This window comes from Bombina bombina, chromosome 2, assembly GCF_027579735.1.
Source record: "Bombina bombina isolate aBomBom1 chromosome 2, aBomBom1.pri, whole genome shotgun sequence".
NCBI classification, from domain to species: Eukaryota; Metazoa; Chordata; class Amphibia; order Anura; family Bombinatoridae; genus Bombina; species Bombina bombina.
This window is the reverse complement of record NC_069500.1, coordinates 397,610,521-397,630,696: the sequence shown is the minus strand read 5'-3', so window position 1 is coordinate 397,630,696 and position 20,176 is coordinate 397,610,521. Positions and strand designations below refer to the sequence as shown.

At 38.3% G+C, this 20,176-nt stretch overlaps 1 protein-coding gene across 1 annotated transcript in view; it reads right to left on the bottom strand.

The window, feature by feature from the left end:
* MMP17 (matrix metallopeptidase 17) overlaps positions 1 to 20,176 on the bottom strand; it is a 334,644-nt gene that overhangs the window by 108,090 nt on the left and 206,378 nt on the right. Inside the window, exon 2 of the mRNA XM_053701866.1 lies at positions 10,825 to 10,957. Within this exon, the coding sequence (XP_053557841.1) occupies positions 10,825 to 10,957 (133 nt within the window). The remainder of the gene's footprint in view (positions 1 to 10,824; positions 10,958 to 20,176) is intronic.

The window sequence follows — 20,176 nt, the reverse complement described above, 5'->3', positions numbered from 1 at the left end:
AACATGGTTGCTTAAAATAAGAAATAAGGAGTAATATCTTCAACTAATAATCTGTAATATTCATTAGGCCTGGGGATTTATTTCTTGGCAATTTTTTGATGTTTTTTGTAATCTCTATTAATAAAGGGCTGTTCATGTTTTGAAGCACCTCGGAGGATATTGATGGATTTTTAAGATTCAACCAAAAGTCCCTCTTATTATCTGTATGTATTTCCCCAGAGGTGTATAAATCCTGGTAATAAGAAGTAAATAATGAAACAATCTCTTTAGTCTTCTTTTATATTTTGTCAGTAATTTCAATATTATCAATAAAATTAGATCTATTATAGCATTTGGCTAGACCAGCCAATAGTTAGCCTGCCTTGTTTCCAAATCTGTAAAACTTTGCTCTGGATCTTAACTCACTCTGGGCTAGATTACATATGGAGTGCAAGTATGTGCGAATCCGTAATCTACTCTCAGTTTTTTTTTACGTGAGTGGTACTAAGCATGAGATTACAGGTTGAAAGTTGTTTTTCGGAGAGTTTGTGATGGCACTGGCACACGCAAATCGCAATAGAGAAAACGCACCCATAGAGTTAAATGGAGCCTTGTTTTCATGCTGACAGCCACACAACCACAGCTTGTGTAACACAGGGACATGCACTCATAGGAGGCAGGGGAGGCAGTGCCTACCCTGCCATATGTGGCCAAAGCTTAATTAAATTTTAATAAAAAAATAAAAAAAAGTTAATAAAAATATATTTTCCCCCCATGTAATGCTATGGAGATGCAGGTACAGGAACGCTTCTCTCCATTGCAGTACATGGGTCAAAGGAAAAGCTGTGCTGCAGCGCCACCTGTGTTGTGTCAATATATTAGCAGCAAAAATTGGGACCAATAGGAGGCACCCCTCTTGATGCCTCCTAGCAAGTGAAGGATATATAGATTAATCAGAAGGAGGATGCAGTGAGCAGGGTCATGTGACAACTGGAAGCGGAGGTAACCTAAGAACAGATGGCACCAAGCAGAAGAGTAAAGTAGTATTCTACATCTCTTGTGATTCACAAATTGTGTTCAGATACAGCTCATTAACAGGGGGGACAGTAAGTGAGCATAACCCAATACTGACAGGAAGTCAAAGGGTCAATTCAAATTTAAATCCATAATTTAAAACCCAGAGTTTGAAGTTAAGTGTGCAGTGTCCACATTATTTAAATTAAAGTTTTTGACATTGAATATTGCTAAGCCTCCCTTTTTCATGGTTATTTAATTTAATTAGGTACAAACTCCATATATGTTATGTCTGTTCAGTCAGAGGATGCAGTATCTATTTTTATTTTTCTCTGTGTCTCCATTTATTTAAAGACTGCTGTTAACTTGTAATTCACAAATCAATTGAAAGCTGTTGCATTGTGTTTTTAATATGTGCAGCTTTTATACAAGTTTATATTAATAAAAAGGAGATAATGAGTCATTTCAAAAATACATGTAATTATTGCAGTTAAATGTTTTTAGAAATAATACCACTGTAAAGTAACTGGTTAAACACATAGTCAAAGGGAGACATTTAAAATTAAACTTTCATGATTGAGAATTAGCATCAACTGTTACTGGCCCCATGTCAGCAAATCAAATTAGTTTTTGAAAGGAACATGAAAGTCATAATTACATTTCCATCATTTAGATAGAAATTGCACACAAAAAAATAAATAAATAAACTTTCTATTTTACTTTTATTATTATGTACTTAATTCTTTTGGTATCCTTTGGTGTCCTTTGTTGAAGAGCATACCTAAGTGGGATGTGCATGTGCGTTTCTTGAACACCATATTGCAGCAGCGGTGTTGACAGTATTGCTAACTTGTCCTATGTGTAAAACTTGTATGGTAAATTATTTCTATTTTTACAATACAGTAGTGAGTAGAGAAGAGATTGTGTATCATTCTAATTGCTTAGTAACTGGCACTGTGCCACAGAATTGTGTGAGTGTGTATGTGAGCAGTGTCAGTGAGCAGAGTATGTGTGCTTTATTCTCCAGGTGATCAATACATTTCCGATGAGCTGATGCTTTAGTGCAGTGTTTCTCAACAATGGTCTTCAAGTACCCCCAACAGGCCAGGTTTTCATTATAGCTAAATCAGTGCACAGGTGAAGTAATCAGCTGATCAGTAACTCAGTGGTTACTAACTTGCTCTCACCCATCACCTGATTATGTCACCTGTGCACTGGTTCAGCTATCATTTAAACCTGCCCTGTTGGGGGTACTTGCGGCCCTCTGTACATGTGTTTCTCCGGCGTATCATATCTAGTGCCTCACCAGCCTCTGACCTCACTGCACATCACTGGTGTAACACTGATCACAACAATACATAAATATTTATGTATACAAATGTATTCATATATATTAATGTATTTATATGTGTACATATGTATATTCCTACATATATACACCTAAATATATATGTATACATTCATATACATATATGTTTTTTAAGAGACAGAAATATTAATAAATGTGTCCCAATGGATCCCTATGTAAAATCACTTTCAGGCCATTTTTTTTCTAACACCTGATATGTCATAACTTTGAAGACATATCTTTTTAATGCAATAAAGTGTATTTAGAATTGTTATCAAACAGTGTTAATATGAGTGTTGCTGTACTGTATAATGCAATTTTTATAAGTTTTGTGCAACTTTTTAGGTTTGCTCTTTGGTTACCACCAGCTTTTCAGCAGTGGTATTAACCAAAGCGCTGCAAGCGCAAACTGTGATCGCAATTTACTCACAACTTGTAATATGAATAAAATTACGTGTGCACCCAAAAAAAGTCACAATTTTGCCCAAACGCGAGCCCCCTGTGTGGTAGAATAAAGTAACAGCATATCCCTTTCTTTTTTAGCTTCTTCATACTTATGCCAATTATCTGACAGGTCTTATATATATATTAAAAGAATTGGTTAAAAAAAAATTATTACTTTATTTTCCCTCTACTTTTTTATTATTTCTTTCTTTTTACTTATATAAAAAAGTATTTCCCCTCTTAATACCATTTTAGAGGCCTTCCAAAATATCTCCGTTCTCACTACATATTCTTTATTAAATTCTAAATAGTCTTTCCATTTTAATTTAAGCCAGTCTTAAAATTTTATATAATTAATTAAATAAGAGGGGAATTTAAAACGTCTACTTTTTTATTTAAGATCTTCCAACGCAAAACCCAAACTTATTGGAGTATGATTTGAAAGTATGATATTAATTATATGAGAAGATTTGTCTGAACTGTATGAATATGAGTGATATGTCTTAGAAGCGTATGTAAACTCTCTTACATCAGGATTGGATAATCTCTACGTATTATTTATTTAACTTTATATAATATAAAAAAAGCTAAGCATTCCCTTCTATATTAATCCATTCATTTTAAATGTATATCTGACCAATATTCAGGGGCATTCTTATTTGGACCATAAAAAGGGTGAAATTCATTTCATTAATTTTAATTTTTAAGATAACAAATCTTTCCTCTGGATCCAAAACATGATATAAAACAAAATATTGACGTTTCTTCCCTAATAAAATAGCAACTCCCTTTTTCCTGGTGATGCCAGCGGGTAGAAATAACCTCATCCACCCATCCTGACTTAAGCTTAGTAAGTTCTTCTTTTTAAGGTGGGCCTCCTGTAGAAAGGTGATATCTGCACTCAAATCTTTAAGATTTTCTATAATCACCTTTCTTTTTATAGGGGAGGTAATTACCCCTACATTCCAGGAAATGATTTTAAAACTCCTGAATATCTTCTGCCTCTTGAATGTTGTTTAAAATCTTGAATTCAGTACCATCTTGTATTCTTAGTTTAGCTGGATAAATGATAGTAGCTTGTATCCCTGCTTTTACTAGTTTGCTACAAATAGAGGCCATTTATTTTCTTTTACTCATCGTTTCAAATTAATAATCTTGGAATATGAGTATTATGTTGTCTCCTAGACACAATGTTTTTTTTTTTCCTGCAGTATTGAAATAAATTCACCTTATCTCAAAAATTCAAGATTTTAGCAATAATAGGTCTGGGCCTCTTCTCTTTCCTATTATCATTTAATTTACCCAATCTATGGACTCTTTCAACTACTAGTGGATACTGCAAAGAAGGCATTTCCAGGGCTTTAGGCACATATTCAGATATAAATTTAAATACTTTTTCATATTTATCTTCTGGGACCCCAATTATCCTAATGTTATTCCTTTGAGATCGATTCTCTAAATCTTTCAATTCTTGTTGTAACATATTTATCTTCTCATTTCTATCTATCTTCACTCTATATATTTCACAGTTATCTTCTAAATTTGATATACGTTGTTCTGCTTCAGTTATTCTGTTAGAATATTGTCTAACCTCATTCATTAATTAATGATAATTCTGCTTTAATCTGTTGAAATTGAGGTATACATTTATCAGCATTTTTTTTCACTAACAACTGCATATCCGCCTGATTAACCAAAGACAGAGGTATTACTTTCAGACTGTATTTCTGATAGAGTTTCTATACTACTTTTTGATTTATTTTCCTTATTTTTAGAGGACATGACTGGAGATTTAATCTTAGATGGTGAAATAAATGTAACCATAAAGTGAAATACAGAGCAAAAATAATATAGCAGTACTAAATGGATCTATCAGAGTATATGGAATATCTAAACAGTAAAGAGATGTATTAGGAGGGCACTAGGCAAAGCTTAAGACACTGGAAATTAATGTTAATACAACATAGGGGAAGCTTTATTAGGAGTGGTTTTATACCTACTAGTCCAGCGCAATTATTAACATATTTGTTTATTTATATGGAATAGCTAGTTAATATGTGTCAATTTATTTTATTTTTTTTCCTCTTTTTTTCTTTCACTCTTCCTACTTCTGAACAGGCCCTCTAATTAAGTGTCAAATCTTAAACCAACTCTATTTTCAATCTTATCACAAACAAAAGCTTTTCAGTACTCTATTTCTTATTCTCTATAAATGCTACAACACTCTAAAAGGTACTCAATTAATTATTCTTTAATAACTATACAGTTATAAATAGCTTCTTTTATAATTAGCGATACTAATCTTCTTACCATTAGATACTCATAGTCCTATTAAGTATCTATATTAAGCAAATAATCACTCTTAATAGACTGATTTTTTAACTATACAAGGACTATATAAGGTTACCAGCATACAAGATACTATAAACAAGATTAATGATCTTCAAAGTGACTTCAGTCACAATTATATCCAGATCACAATATCACTTTTCCTATCCACAAGCTGTTAAAGCACACATCAGGATCTGTGTGAGGTTTTAAATTAGAAGACTTTTTCCAGATAATACTCAGACAGACAGGTCTTCTGTTATATCTTGAAAAATAACTGCACAACCATAGTTATAAAGAGCACACACAATAGCTTTTCCTCTCTAAAAGCTTTTGGGGCACAGCACAAAGTCTGTACAGATTTTGTGAGAAAAATAAAGTTTATCTTAAGTCAATATCTTACATTAGCAAGACTGATTTCTATGAATTTCCACCTCTTTTCCCTCCATAGAGACACTAGAAAATATTATTGAATAAAACAAGATTACAAGACTGGCATACAAAGTTTTCAGACCCTGTAGGCTTCTTCACTGGTAACACAATAAAGGCGGCCTCCCTTCTCTGGGTACTTTAGACCTAGCAATATACAAAAACAATTGGAAAACTGGCACTATGACTAGTGAGTTACTGAGGAAATGGATCTTTTAAAAGTCCAGTGCTACCCCACTATAATAGAATCCATCAACCCTCCCACAGGCAGGAGAGACCCAAAGATAGGGGCTTATAGCACTCACCCTCAACGTAATACAGTATTAGGATAAAAAAACATAACCTTTAATAAATAAAAACGCAGTATTACCTGCTTATTCCAACCCACCACCATAAATTAAAGTTATTTCACACCCTCCTGTTTCCTGGCCGATAACAGGATACGTCGGCTTCAGGTGCCAGGGGTGTCACAACAGATTTTACTTATAAAACAAACGTGTTTCGGCCGTTAGACGGCCCTTTCTCAATGTTAAGTAAGAATTGACAAGCCGAAAATGCGGATATTACAGCCTTTTAAAAATCTAACTAAACGTACTTAGCTAATCCCAGTGTGGGACGCTTTATCGCACCTCCCACTTTTCAAAGTTGTCCGATGATAGGACATACTGAGGGTGTGAGCTGACATCACTCATATAATAGGTCTGTAGTTAGAGATGTTAATGCAGTGTCATCACACACCCCTCTGAGGGTATAAAGAAAATGTTCTCCTCCATGCTCCCGCTCCAGGTGCATTGGAGTCCTGTGCGCCAAACACCACATGCCAAAGGAGAAAGAGAAGTGCAATAGTTTGAACTGCTGGAAACTATGAAGCTTGCTCTCTTAGCACCAATCCCATCCCCAGAAGCCAGCTTGGTTCCATTTTGATGGTTCTACACATCAATAAACACTTTAGTCTTTTCTTTCAAGCAGGTGCATGTGTGATATATTTTGTTTATTGGGGGCTGAGGTTGTCTGTGAGTGGGAAATTTCGACATGAAACTCTTCAAGGCCATGGTCACCACTTATCACTACGCAGTCAAGGTGGAGGTAGATACTGTATATCGAAGTAAGTATGACCTTTGAGGTTGGTAATTTATTAAAGATAGTCAATGAACTTGATTGCATGAACACAAAGGTGTTCTGAGGGTAAAAAAGACCTATATATGTGGATTTATAGATAAAGTGTTGAGTGGGCATGGAAAATAAATTAATTATAGAGAAGGCATGAGACATGAGGAAAAAACAAGATAACAAGGAGGATCTAGAGGGTACTGATATTATACATTAACTTCTTAATCTCAACTGACTCAGGTCAATGACTTTCATGAAACAGAATCAATATCAGTTAAGGCATTTACTGTCTTCTTCAAGATCCATTTTTGTTACAAGAGGTCATGCATTGGTTAATGACTACTGTTTTTTTCCCTTCTATTAAATCATTTACATTTACTAACCTATACTTTTAATGGGATAAGATACAATTATTTTACTTTGCAATTGTGCATATTTTTGGAAAGAACATGCTGCCCAAAATAATGTTAGTCTACTTGATTAATGAAAACATAACTAATATATAAACTCAGTAACTCATATTTTAGTGCTAGAGTTAGCTGAGGTGATTCATTTGGTTAATTAACATGCAGCAATAACTGCATAGCCCTCATGTAACAGGTTCTAATCTCAACAGGACCACATCAGTCTTTCATCTATCTGAACTGATTAAAGTGCGTGCTGTTAAGTTGAGTATTAATAATGATTTATAAAGGGGCCAATTATAATCAGTTAAAGGGACATTAAAGATATTTTTATTTTATTCATCAGAAATGAAACTATGTCTGAAAACATTTGCATACAAAATTAGTGTTAAAAGTTATCTGTTGTTTTTTTTTGTAGTCTAGAGGCACATGCATTGAAAGGCATCTTGAGAGTTGTAATTGTGACCAATTAGGGAATTATCAAGGATCAAATGGCAGGTCATAGTGAGGCATAAAATCAGTTAATTTGTTGACTTCAAATATAAAAAATAGGGGAAACATAATAGGTGTTTGGGGAGTTAGCAACAGATATACATGAGCTTATGCAATTGCCATAAAGCATCAGGGTCCCATACAACAACATTTACTAGAGCCTCTCCAGGACAAAGAAGAAAGGAGACTTGTGGTTGATGGCTCACTGTTATATAGTAGGCGGGGCCATGACAGGAGGGGCAGGGTTACATGTAAACTGTGGGCGGTCATGGAGTTGGGTCATTTGTCTGCATATCCAGTCCATTCTCTAGAAACTGGAATATTTGCCCTGTGGCGAGAAACTGCAGAAAGGACACTGGCTAGATTTCCCAACCCATCATAATTTTGCAATATCCAGTATTGTTGGGGGGTATGGGGTTCTGAATTCAACAAAATGCAGTCCAGTCTATATGGGTATATTGCAAAAAGTCTGCTACATAAGAATTGGAAAGAACAGTTAGTATTGACAGTATAGGAGCTTGTTTATACAAAGAGAAATCTGGGTCAAGAAGGATTTTTTTTTACCTTTGAGGCAGAATTGGAAATAGCTTCAATTTGTTTTGTCTTTTGCTTGTTTTTTGTTTTTTTATTTGTTTGTATTTTATTTCAATAGTAACAGGAACAAGTGAAAGGTTGGACATATATTGCTATTTTTTTCACCATGCATAATTAAACATATTATGCAAAAGGATTGAGTTTATTGTCATTTTAAGTTTAAGGTCTGTGCACACAAACAGTTTCATTCATAATTGGGTAGAAAAGTGCTTTTGAAACATTACAATTCTTCTAGATTCCCTTAGTACAAACATTAAAATTGTATTGAAATCTCTTACTAAAGGGAACATAAAACCCATAATTTCTCTTTCATGATTTAGATAGAACATACAACTTTAAACAACTTTCCAATTTTCTTCCATTATCAAGTTTTCTTTGTATCGTTTTTTTTGAAAAGCAGGAAGGTAAGCTCAGGAGTGTACACGTGTCTTCAGCACTATATAGCAGAAGTTTTGCAACAATGTTATTACATTAGCTAGACGAGCACTAGATGGCAGCACTATTTCCTGTCATGTAGTGCTCCATGCATGTACACGTAGATATCTCTTCGTCAAAGAGTAACATGAGAATGAAGAAAATTTTAATACAGAAGTATATTGGAAATGTTTTCAAAATTGTATCCTCTATCTGAATCATGAAATAAAGAAATTGGGTTTTGGTAACAGGGATACTACTGAGAGTTGTAATAAAGGTCACTATTCACAGTTAAAATAACTTGAGGTTTTATGACTTACAGGCAAAAAAGTATTTAGTCAGCCACCAATTGTGCAAGTTCTCCCACTTAAGAAGATGAGAGAGGCCTGTAATTTTCATCATAGGTATTCCTCAACTATGAGAGACAAAATGTGGAAACAAATCCAGACAATCACATTGTCTGATTTGGAAATAATTTATTTGCAAATTATGGTGGAAAATAAGTATTTGGTCAATATCAAAAGTTCATCTCAATACTTTGTTATATATCCTTTGTTGGCAATGACAGAGGTTAAACGTTTTCTGTAAGTCTTCACAAGGTTGTCACACACTGTTGCTGGTATGTTGGCCCATTCCTGCTTGCAGATCTCCTCTAGAGCAGTGATGTTTTGGGGCTGTCGCTGGGCAACACGGACTTTCAACTCCCTCCAAAGGTTTTCTATGGGGTTGAGATCTGGAGACTGGCTAGGCCACTCCAGGACCTTGAAATGCTTCTTACGAAGCCACTCCTTCGTTGCCCGGGTGGTGTGTTTAAGATCATTGTCATGCTGAAAGACCCAGCCATGTTTCATCTTCAATGCCCTTGCTGATGGAAGGAGGTTTGCACTCAAAATCTCACGATACATGGCCCCATTCATTCTTTCATGTACACGGATCAGTCGCCCTGTTCCCTTTGCAGAGAAACAGCCCCAAAGCATGATGTTGCCACCCCCATGCTTCACAGTAGGTATGGTGTTCTTTGGTTGCAACGCAGCATTCTCTCTCCTCCAAACACAACGAGTTGTGTTTCTACCAAACAGTTCTACTTTGGTTTCATCTGACCATATGACATTCTCCCAATCCGCTTCTGGATCATCCAAATGCTCTCTAGCATAATTCAGACGGGCCCGGACATGTACTGGCTTAAGCAGGGGGACACGTCTGGCACTGCAGGATCTGAGTCCCTGGCGGCATAGTGTGTTACTGATGGTAGCCTTTGTTACGTTGGTCCCAGCTCTCTGCAGGTCATTCACTAGGTCCCCCCGTGTGGTTCTGGGATGTTTGCTCACCGTTCTTGTGATCATTGTGACCCCACGGGGTGAGATCTTGCGTGGAGCCCCAGATAGAGGGAGATTATCAGTGGTCTTGTATGTCTTCCATTTTCTAATTATTACTCCCACAGTTGATTTCTTCACACCAAGCTGCTTGCCTATTGCAGATTCAGTCTTCCCAGCCTGGTGCAGGTCTACAATTTTGTTTCTGGTGTCCTTCGACAGCTCTTTGGTCTTCACCATAGTGGAGTTTGGAGTGTGACTGTTTGAGGTTGTGCACAGGTGTCTTTTATACTGATAACAAGTTCAAACAGGTACCATTAATACAGGTAATGAGTGGAGGACAGATGAGCCTCTTAAAGAAGAAGATACAGGTATGTGAGAGCCAGAAATCTTGCTTGTTTGTAGGTGACCAAATACTTATTTTCCACCATAATATGCAAATACATTCTTTCCAAATCAGACAATGTGATTGTCTGGATTTGTTTCCACATTTTGTCTCTCATAGTTGAGGAATACCTATGATGAAAATTACAGGCCTCTCTCATCTTCTTAAGTGGGAGAACATGCACAATTGGTGGCTGACTAAATACTTTTTTGCCCCACTGTATGTGCCCAAATGTATCCATCCTCATCTAGACATCAAGTGCTGCTGTTCATGAATTCTTCTCAACCCCATATCTTACTACACATATCAACATGCTCAGTGTCTAAGTAAAAAATTAGTGACGTCTGATTGTAGAGAATTCATTTAAAAAGGGAACTTCAGACATGAACGTACATAGCTGGGAGGTTTGAACATTAAGAATTATACTCGCTCTTGATGAAAAGACATATGAATATTGCTTGATTAAATTAATTAGCCTGACTTGAAGATAACCTGCAATGATTTTATTACAGACACATCAATACTTTCCTTGTGTGACTCACACTTTTGTGATCAAATCAAAACTCTTACCTAAAATGCCTGTAGATTTCAGTCCACCAAACTCTTGCATCGCTTTGATTGCTTTGGAAAGTTCCTCCTGGGTTTGTAGCTGCCCTGAAACAGGATCGGATGGGGGCAGATAGCCAAATTTAGTCAACCAATCCTGTTAATAAACAGTAAAAGAAGTACAAATTAACAATTCGTTTTGATTTTAGTACAGGTACAAATACCCAAATCTGGATTTCTGAAAAAAAATATTTCTATCATCAAAATTTGTTTCTTCAGATTTAGAACAACAAATGAACCATATAATCATATAATCTTTAAAAGGACAGTGCACTGTAAAATTGGGTTTCCCTTAAAGGGACATTGTACACTAGATTTTTCTTTGCATAAATGTTTTGTATAAATGTATAGTTTTGATTATTTTTAAATAACATTGCGCTGATTTTCAGACTCCTAACCAAGCCCCAAAGTTTTAGATGTATACTGATGTCTACAGACTCCTGGTTGTCTTTTCATATATAAGTGAGTGGGGAGGGTGTCTGCTCTTCTTGCATTCCCAGACCCTTTCAGTGGTTGTGCCAGCCTGTAACCCCATCAACATTGCAAAATTGGGAGCTTCTAAGTAAGTTTTTAATAGGTTTTATACTGGATTTTATATTAGAATCTGTGCATATTTTTCTTCATAGTAGTGTCTTATACATGCAGTTATATGAAAATTGGTGTATACAGTCTCTTTAATGTCTTCCCAATGACTTGTTATACCAGCTGCAGAGTATAAAAAGTATGGGAAATTGTTCCTTTATACTTATTTTTTAATATGAAATAGTTGCTTTTGTACAGTGAAACCACAAACCCATTTAATGTTGGCTGAACTTGGAGGAAAAGCAAACCTTAATTTATATTTCTCTATATACATAAATGCAACTTATTTTATCTCTGTCTTTATACACAAAGGCTAAAACTAGTGTAAACAATATTATGTAATGTGGCCCACAGCCAATCCCACCATTAGTAATTGTCCGTCCATATAAAACTGTTTAAGGCCTCTACTCTAATGTATAACCCAGTTTAAAAAAATTAGTTTGGCAATTTATACCTTGCATCATTGCATGTTGGGGGTGGGTCACATTTTCAGAATGTTTCAGTCCGTTAAACGGGCATTATAGTCAACATTAAAATGTGCATGTGCATTTAAATTTTGAATAGACTCCTTTTTGCAATATATTTGTATTAGCAAAAATGGTTCTAGTATTAACTTTCTGTGGCATATGCACATATGCTGCAAACGCACCTTGTATCTGCCTTCAAACACCAGGTCTGCTCAGAGAATCAGCTGTGACTTGAACAAATCTAATTGGGTCATTACAGACACAGTAAACACCACCACTGATTCTATAAGAATCCCTCACTGGCATCTATATCATTCACCTCTGCTCTGTCCCTGACCTCCCAGAGTCTGTCCTCAGTACTCTCAGTCCCGGGACAGATAAAAAAAAGTTGGGAATTATTTTAGTTCCCTTTACAGCTGTCACTTACTGTAACAGTTTTTCATAAAAAATAAATAATACTTGCAGTGATGTGACTGGCTAATGCACACAGTTTTATACCTAGAAGAAAACTTGCAGGTTTATTACATCATAAGTCTATTAGCCTTTTACTTCAGAAAATGTTACAGTTCAAGTATGGCAATTAAACTTAATTTAAAAATACTTTTTTTCAGCAGAATATCCCAGACAAATAATTTCTCATTTACTGCCTCTTGCTGCTTGCATTATAATATCACATGCCATGTGCAATTTGTTAGCTCTAATGTTAAAAACATAACTGACCAAATCATTCTTTAATATTTATACAAGATTTTATCATTCAGCAACATCAGTTACCTGTTTGTGAGGTTTTTTATATTCTGACTCACAGAATTGAACAGTTAAAGCAAATAATCTGTATATCCTATCTATCTACCATCTGTCTATCTATTGATATATCTTTCTATCTATAAACTGCAATTATTCACTCCCTTTAAAGTGATGGTAAAGTCAGTGGGGCCGATTTATCATGGCCCTAATGGGGCCAAATACAGGAGTTAAGAAACAGCGGTCTTAAGACCGAGGCTGCTGACATCAATCCACCCGATTGAATACGATCAGGTTGATTGACACCCCTTGCTGGCGGGGGGGGCGGCATTGCACAAGCAGTTCACCAGAACTTGCTTGCGCAAGTTCTGGTGAACTGCTTGCTTGTGCAATGTTAAATGTATGTGTATGCTGTCGGCATTCAGGGATGTCTGGCGGACATGATACGCTACAGTGTATCATGTCTGTCAGACATTGATAAATCGGCCCTAGTAAGTTCACTCTGTAGAATTTGTTAGTACAATAAAAATGATATATACTATTGCTTTTTAATATAAATTAGATTACCTGTAAGTAGTCATTTATGCCTATCGAAATTAGCTGTCAGTCAAACTTTACAGATGTCCTCTTACCGCTAAAGACGTTCTGACGTTAGAAGCATCATCCAATCAGCAACCTGCCCAGCTGGCTCGCTGAAGCACATATAAGTTATTTATGTGCATGCGTTTAGTTGCGCAAGTTGGGGTAGTCATCTGATTGCCTTTGCAAACTCTGTGCGCGTTTCCGCTATTTGTGTGCATGGTTATTCACGTGTCTCTTTTTCTTCTACAAGCAAACAATGGATCTTGTGATCCATTGTTTACATGTAGCTATAGACATTATCATTATGAGCATCCGCATTGATGTACTCCTTCTCGAGAGTGCGAGACAACGGTGACAAACAGAGTGGGTGGGACCGCTCTATACAACCACTAAGATGCTGGGCAGAATACATGAGTGGGCAGGGGAAAAACAATGCTCCGGTTTGATCTTTTAAACTATAATTTTAATTAAATTAAAACTTATTTGGAGAAAAAAATAAAGTGGTTGAGGATGAGGTTAGCATTATAGGATTACAGTGTTAGCCATAGTGAGAGGACAGATTTATTTACCATCACTTTAAGTATCTTGAAATCAGATATAAATATTTATGTTTTTTATGTCATTGGTGTTCATTTGCAAATCCAAGCTTTATATTTAGTACAGTTGACATGGGAGCCATTGCAGTCCCCAGAGGGCCTTTGCATTTGCTCTTTCTATAATAAATGCGGTATAAATTTGAATTACAGAAGGTTTCTCAGTTTTATCTTTCCTATCACATAGCACATGCTGCTCTGCTTATTCATTTGAACATGCCCTTGTGTTGCCTTTAATCGAGGATCCTTTTCATTCACATTTTCCATCATTGATGTTTGCTCTTAATGTGAATGAGTCCAATTAGATATTGGTAAACAAGGGGTAATACACGCATAACATTTCAAGGTGAGCTTTATGCATCATACACAATTACAGATAGCTAGGAACTAACACATGAATTGAAGGAGAAGATTGCTTTAATTCCCTTTTATCATGACAAGTTTCTTTGTAGATGGCTTCTGGGATAAGACAAATGTGTTCCATAATACAGTCCATTTTCTTTCATTTGCATAGTATACTTGATTCAAAGAAAGCTAATGAAAACCATGCAATGCCACTTCTAAAACAAATACAATATTTTATCTGGGTATAAAAGCATGTAGAAATGTAGAAACACAGATTTTAAGTGCAGTTAAGTAAAGGATGGTTTTATCCAGTACACCTACATTTTTGTTGTTGTCTAAAGTGTAGGCTTAATTCATTTTCAGAATATTATTATGTATATCTTGAGAATTCTCAAATTATTGTTCTATTCTGAAGACATTAAAGTGATGGTAAATCCAAGCGTTAAACAAAGCTAGGATTTACCATCACTTAAAAATCAAGGGGAGTTTAAGTTATCAGAGCTAAAAAAAAGGGTGCTAAACTCACCCTTTCTGTGCTGTTGCACATCGCTAAATACAGCGGCTCCGGCTGCCCATCAGTCTTCTTCCAATGAGGTGCTGCTTTCACCTCTGAACCAATAGCTTTGTGTGCATACAGAAACCTGTCAGTTGACACCTACGGCTATTGGTTCAGAGGTGCAAACGTGCTCCTGCTAATAGGCTATATTACAAGCTTCCATGAAATCAATATTTGCACTCCTCTTAGTAATACCAGCGCACACATGCCCTGCCCCTTAAATGACCGAATTTGCCTGTTTGCTGGCGAGCAATAAATAAGAGTTCCTCTTGTAATCTAGCCCAATTTATGCAAAAACAAATTAGGTAATTTTTTTGCCAATTACAGTGAGTGGACTGATATGATGCAATAAATTGATGTATTGCATCACTTCACTATCACTATAATTTTATTGTCAACTTCTTACTATAGTCCACAGCTGTATGTATTACTTTTGGGAAATAAGAACCTGGCCACCAGGAGGAGGCAAAGACACCCCAGCCAAAGGCTTATATACTCCTCCCACTCCCCTCATCCCCCAGTCATTCTATGTCTTTCGTCCCAGGAGGTTGGCAGAGAAGTGTCAGAAGTTTGTTTTATCTCTTATGGAGGGTAGTACTCTTCGACATGAGACAGGAGTTTTAAGCAATCCTGTCAGCCTCTCAGTGAGAGCCTGGATGAAAGTTAGAGTCCGGAGATGTAGATCTTTCTGTGAAGCCATCCCGACTCATATTAACAGCTCCACAAGCAATCGGCGTTGTCGAACTTCGCTTCACTGCCTGCTTTCTTCTCTCAAGTCCATGGCGGAGCGCTGCTACTATTCATCACACTTAAAGGGCTGTGTTCCTGTTCCACGGCGTAGATTCTGGTAAGACTGTTTCATGTTACTTCATCTGAATGTACTGTATCTTATTTGTTTTCTGTAAGGTACTATCCTACGGGACTTATTAAGTATAAAAAATAGGGCCTCAGTGAGGCTCCTTTGGTTCTTGGAATCGAGGGTTAATATCTCCCGAGGGGGATTATTGAACAGGTTTTTCTTTAATCATGTTTGTTATGTGATTCAATCTGCTTATGTGCAGTGTTAACTGTGCTCTAGGCTTAGAACATAGAGCCTTTGGAGGTGACGCAACCTTATGGTTGGGCGTGCTTTTTTTGGACTGAACGGTTCACCTTGCGACTGGATGTGTTTATGTTCTGGTCTTCCATTTCCGCAACCCTAACCATGTGCCAACTGTAAAATTTGGGTCTGCTAGTGTCTGGTTCTATGAGGTGGTGAGTGCCCCAGCCATTGTGGGTGTCAGGTGCCGTTTAGATTTTTCTTTAGTTCTTTAGTCCATATTATTATATTCTCTATCCAGTTATGGAGGATTCTGATGCTGAGACTGTTCAAATTTCAGATTCTTCGACTTGTGAAGAATGCAAATTGGCCCCGTTGACGCAGATCAACCAGTTATGTTCGATATGCCGTATTAGAGCGCCTTGTTCCCTACCGTTCCCTACTACTACACATGCGGGTAACCCAGATTATGTTTATCCCTGCTTACAGGGCGGCTTGTTCCCCCCGGAGGTTGCATCTTGTTTTCGCTTTCACATATTTTTGGCGATTATGCGTCTGCAAAGACCAGACGTTTATTTGTGTTTGTGCTCTTGCCCGAATGTCGTGGGTCTCCCGGCCTTGGATGGGCCTATACAGTTCCCTATGGGTGTAGCTGTCCCTGAGTGTTGTGCCTTTTGTTACAGAATAACACGCCTTCGTGTTTTACTCGGACACGTTTTTGAGTTATTAGAGGATCCTATCCTTAACAGATACAGGAATCCACAGTATTCTGCTTCAAATGGTTCACCTCATTTGACATGTGGGGATGGCGGTTGTTGAGATCCTTCCCAGTTTTTGTTGGAAGATCAGGGTTCCGTTTGGCTGGTCCTGTGGGTATGCCTGTTTCTTCTTAGGCGTTTGCCTACAGGCTGCCTTATATTTTATTTTATCTGGTTAGGATGACTTTTATTTTGATTATAAGTTTCCTTCGGAAACTATCTCTGGGATCGATTCTCACTGTTTACTTCTGCAGAAGTTGTTAAGGGACATGTTAGTCATATGTTTTGTCTGTTAGTCTCTTCCCCTCTGAGGGAGGATTTAGGCAGCTTGACAGTTATGGCCCTGTTGCAGGCGGGTCCTGCTTGGGTTCAGATCTTCTGTCTCGTGGCCTGTTCAGACACATGGCACCTGTTCTGCTGGGCTGGTCCGGTCGAATCGTTGAGTGCTTACTTTATTATTTGTGTTTCTTGTTTTTATTTTGCAAGTTTAAGCTAAGCATTCTAACGAGGACTCGTGGGTCCATGAGGCTGGAAGGATTGTTTCAGTCCTTATTGAGCTTTCAAGTTGGTTGACTGGGTCAGTGGCGTTCCACTGTGTCACTCCTTTTGCTTCCAATTCTCTCAGGGGCCTAGAGTATTCTTCCTCACATGGGAGGATTGGGGGTTTAGCGCCACCTTACCACTGGTTTAAGGTGGTTTGACCTTTCGGAAGCTCTAGGAATTGTCCTGTGGACGCGTTCCTTCTGTAGTTCTCTTGTCAGTGAGAATGTTGGACTTCCCCATGTGGGTTAGGTCTCATTATGGGGCCCTGGGTTTCCCCTCGGGAGAGGGTTGCTCTCTCCTTTGAGACCCTTTGGATTTTGTCCGTTCCTCCATGTAAGTTGGGTCTCCTTTGGGGACCTGAATTTCCCTTCAAGAGAGTTCTTTTGTACTCTGCTTAGGATTTTTCCCAGATCAGGGGATTCTCCGCATCCTTGGTTTCAGGTATTCCTCTGTCTTGTATGGTAAGGTGGAGACTAGCTTTTGATCGAGTGACCTTGTCCTCAAGGTATTCCCTTGTGGCAGTCGAACACCTATGGGCTCTAGTGTCTTGGTTCAAGATGCCTTAGCTCCTTTGGAGCGTTGGACTTCTGCATGGGGTGGTCTCTTCCTTGGGTCGGGACTTGCAAAGTGTTCTCGTTCTCTGGGTTCTCCTGGATATTACATTAATATGTCCATGTGGGTCTGTTTTCTATGTCAGATGTGGTGTTTCAATTTCCGGGATATTGTTTGATTTAAACAATTGGGGGCTCGAACCTGTTATCGCCCTGGTTCTTCCGGTTGCTGAGGCTTTTGCTCAGCGTTTTCCCTTGTGGATCCCGTTGTGGGTTGTTACCAGTCTTTTCAGGATCTCGGGCAGGTTCGGGGTTCTCCTGTTCCGGGAATTTGGGCTGTGACCTTCGGTCTGGCTAGTAGATCTGGTCACGATTAGCCAGATTTCCTGAGTGCCGCTACTCATTGGCTTTGCCTACGCTCAATGAACGGTTTCCCTTGGACGGTTTGCTGAAGTAACCTGATGGCTTTGCGGTTCTGCAGGTGAAGGATTATAGGGTAACCACTGCAGCTAATGCACCCTTCTGTGCGCTACATTTTCAGGGGATTTCTTCCAGGTTCAGTTGTGTTGGAGAGTGCTGTCTTATTCAGCTTGTGGCCTTGTGCCTCGTGGGCAGGTGCTCTTTCTCTAATGGCCCCATTTTTCTTAGGGGGGGGCTTGTTCTCCTATGAAGGCCTTGTTTCAGGGGATGGAACAGAGGGTTTAACCTATTTGGAGAGAGGCATGCTTTCTGGGTTGTTCTGTTCTATCTGGAGTCTTGTTGGCTTCGGGTCGAGATGGGCTTTTGCTAGACTCTTCTGGGTCTTTGGCTTTGTCGACTGTTTTTATGGAGTTTCGGGGGGGGGGTTCCCGAGCTCTGTGGAATGGCTGAAGCCATTTTGTTCTGTTCTTTTGTGAGCGGGTGTTGGGGTTCTTCTGTTCCCCTGTTTTCAGACCTATTGACGCTTGGGCTGGCCTGTCTGGGAGTAGGTCCTGAGATTGTTGTTTCTCTGGGTTGTAATGGGCCTAGTTGAGGTTCTATACTTCTCCCCTTTTGGGACCTATGTGTCGGTCTGGCGGCTGGGATTGCCTAGAGGGTGCCTCTGTCTTGGAGTTTTTACAATCCGATATCTTGTTTAGCCGCATTTCCCTTCTTAGTAAAGTATTCTCTCTCTCGGTCATTCTGATGACGGCTGCGTGTTCTTGACTCGGGTGTTTACCTAGTCTGGGTCTGCTACACATATTTGTGTTGAATACTTCAGTATTCTAGGTGCCTACGACTTGAGGATAATTCTTCAGTTGTCGTTTCGGTGCTTACACTTGACGTTGAGAGTAAAAATCACTGTTCAGATGCCCGGTCCTAGACATTGTCTTATGTTGGTCTGGGCGTTGCCTCCCCTTATTTGTTTTGGACCCATTTGGGTCTTTATGAGCTGGGCTCATTCTAGGGGTCTTCCTTTATGGAATTTTGTGGTGTCCTTTGATTTTTTATTGCCCTGTTCCTTTGGGAATTTTGGGCTGGTTTCCCTTCGCTAGTAAGGGGTGTGTGGTTGAGGGCCGACCGCTGGGTGACAGTGTCTCCTGGAGGACTGTTGGCTCAGTTGAGTATGATTTTGCGGTCTCTAGCTAGGCTTCTGGACTATCTGCAGGTCAGTGTCCTGGGGCTTTTTCCTTTCAATGTTCTCGGCTTCGGATGAAGCTGGGTTTTGTTGGGTAGTGGTTTCAGCCCTGGTGCCCTCATAATGGGCCGCCTGTTGTACCCTCGCATTTTGGCATTCAGAGTCCTCTATAGCTTGGGTATTGTTTTCCCAAAAGTAATGAATGCAGCTGTGGACTCTTTCCATTTATGAAGAAAAACATAAATTATGCTTACCTGATCATTTTCTTTTCTTCAGATGGAAAGAGTCCACAGCTCCCCACCTGTATTTTTTTATGTGGGGCATCTGTATTTTTATTCTTCTGGCTCCTTTTCACCCTGATATTTCTTCTACTGTTCCTTATTCCTTGGCAGAATGACTGGGGGATGAGGGGAGTGGGAGGAGTATTTAAGCCTTTGACTGGGGTGTCTTTGCCTCCTCCTGGTGGCCAGGTTCTTATTTCCCAAAAGTAATGCAGCTGTGGACTCTTTCATCAGAAGAAAAGAAAATTATCAGGTAAGCATAATTTATGTTATCAAGGTGCGTAAAAACAAGAAATGGTGAGGCTCTAGCTTGTGATCAAACTTACATGAAAAAATGCAAACTCCTGTGTATGGTAGGCAGCAATTTAGCCTCCCCTGTTCTCTAGTGATCAGTATTGACAACCACCACAGTGCTGAGAGGAACCTGAGATGTGAATTTTTGTATATAACGCTGGCAGTTTTCTTATGAAGAAGAAATATCAGTATGTACAAACTATCTCTTTGTTTTATAGCAAAGCCAATCTTGTTAAGCCTTTCACTTTTCCTTTTGCAAATAGGTTATTTCAAATTTACATTTTCCTAGAAAGGCAGAAGGTTTGCCTTTGATCAGGGATCTTAGATATTAAAGTGAATGCAAAATAAATATATTTAAGTACAAAATAATAACGTAGTATATAA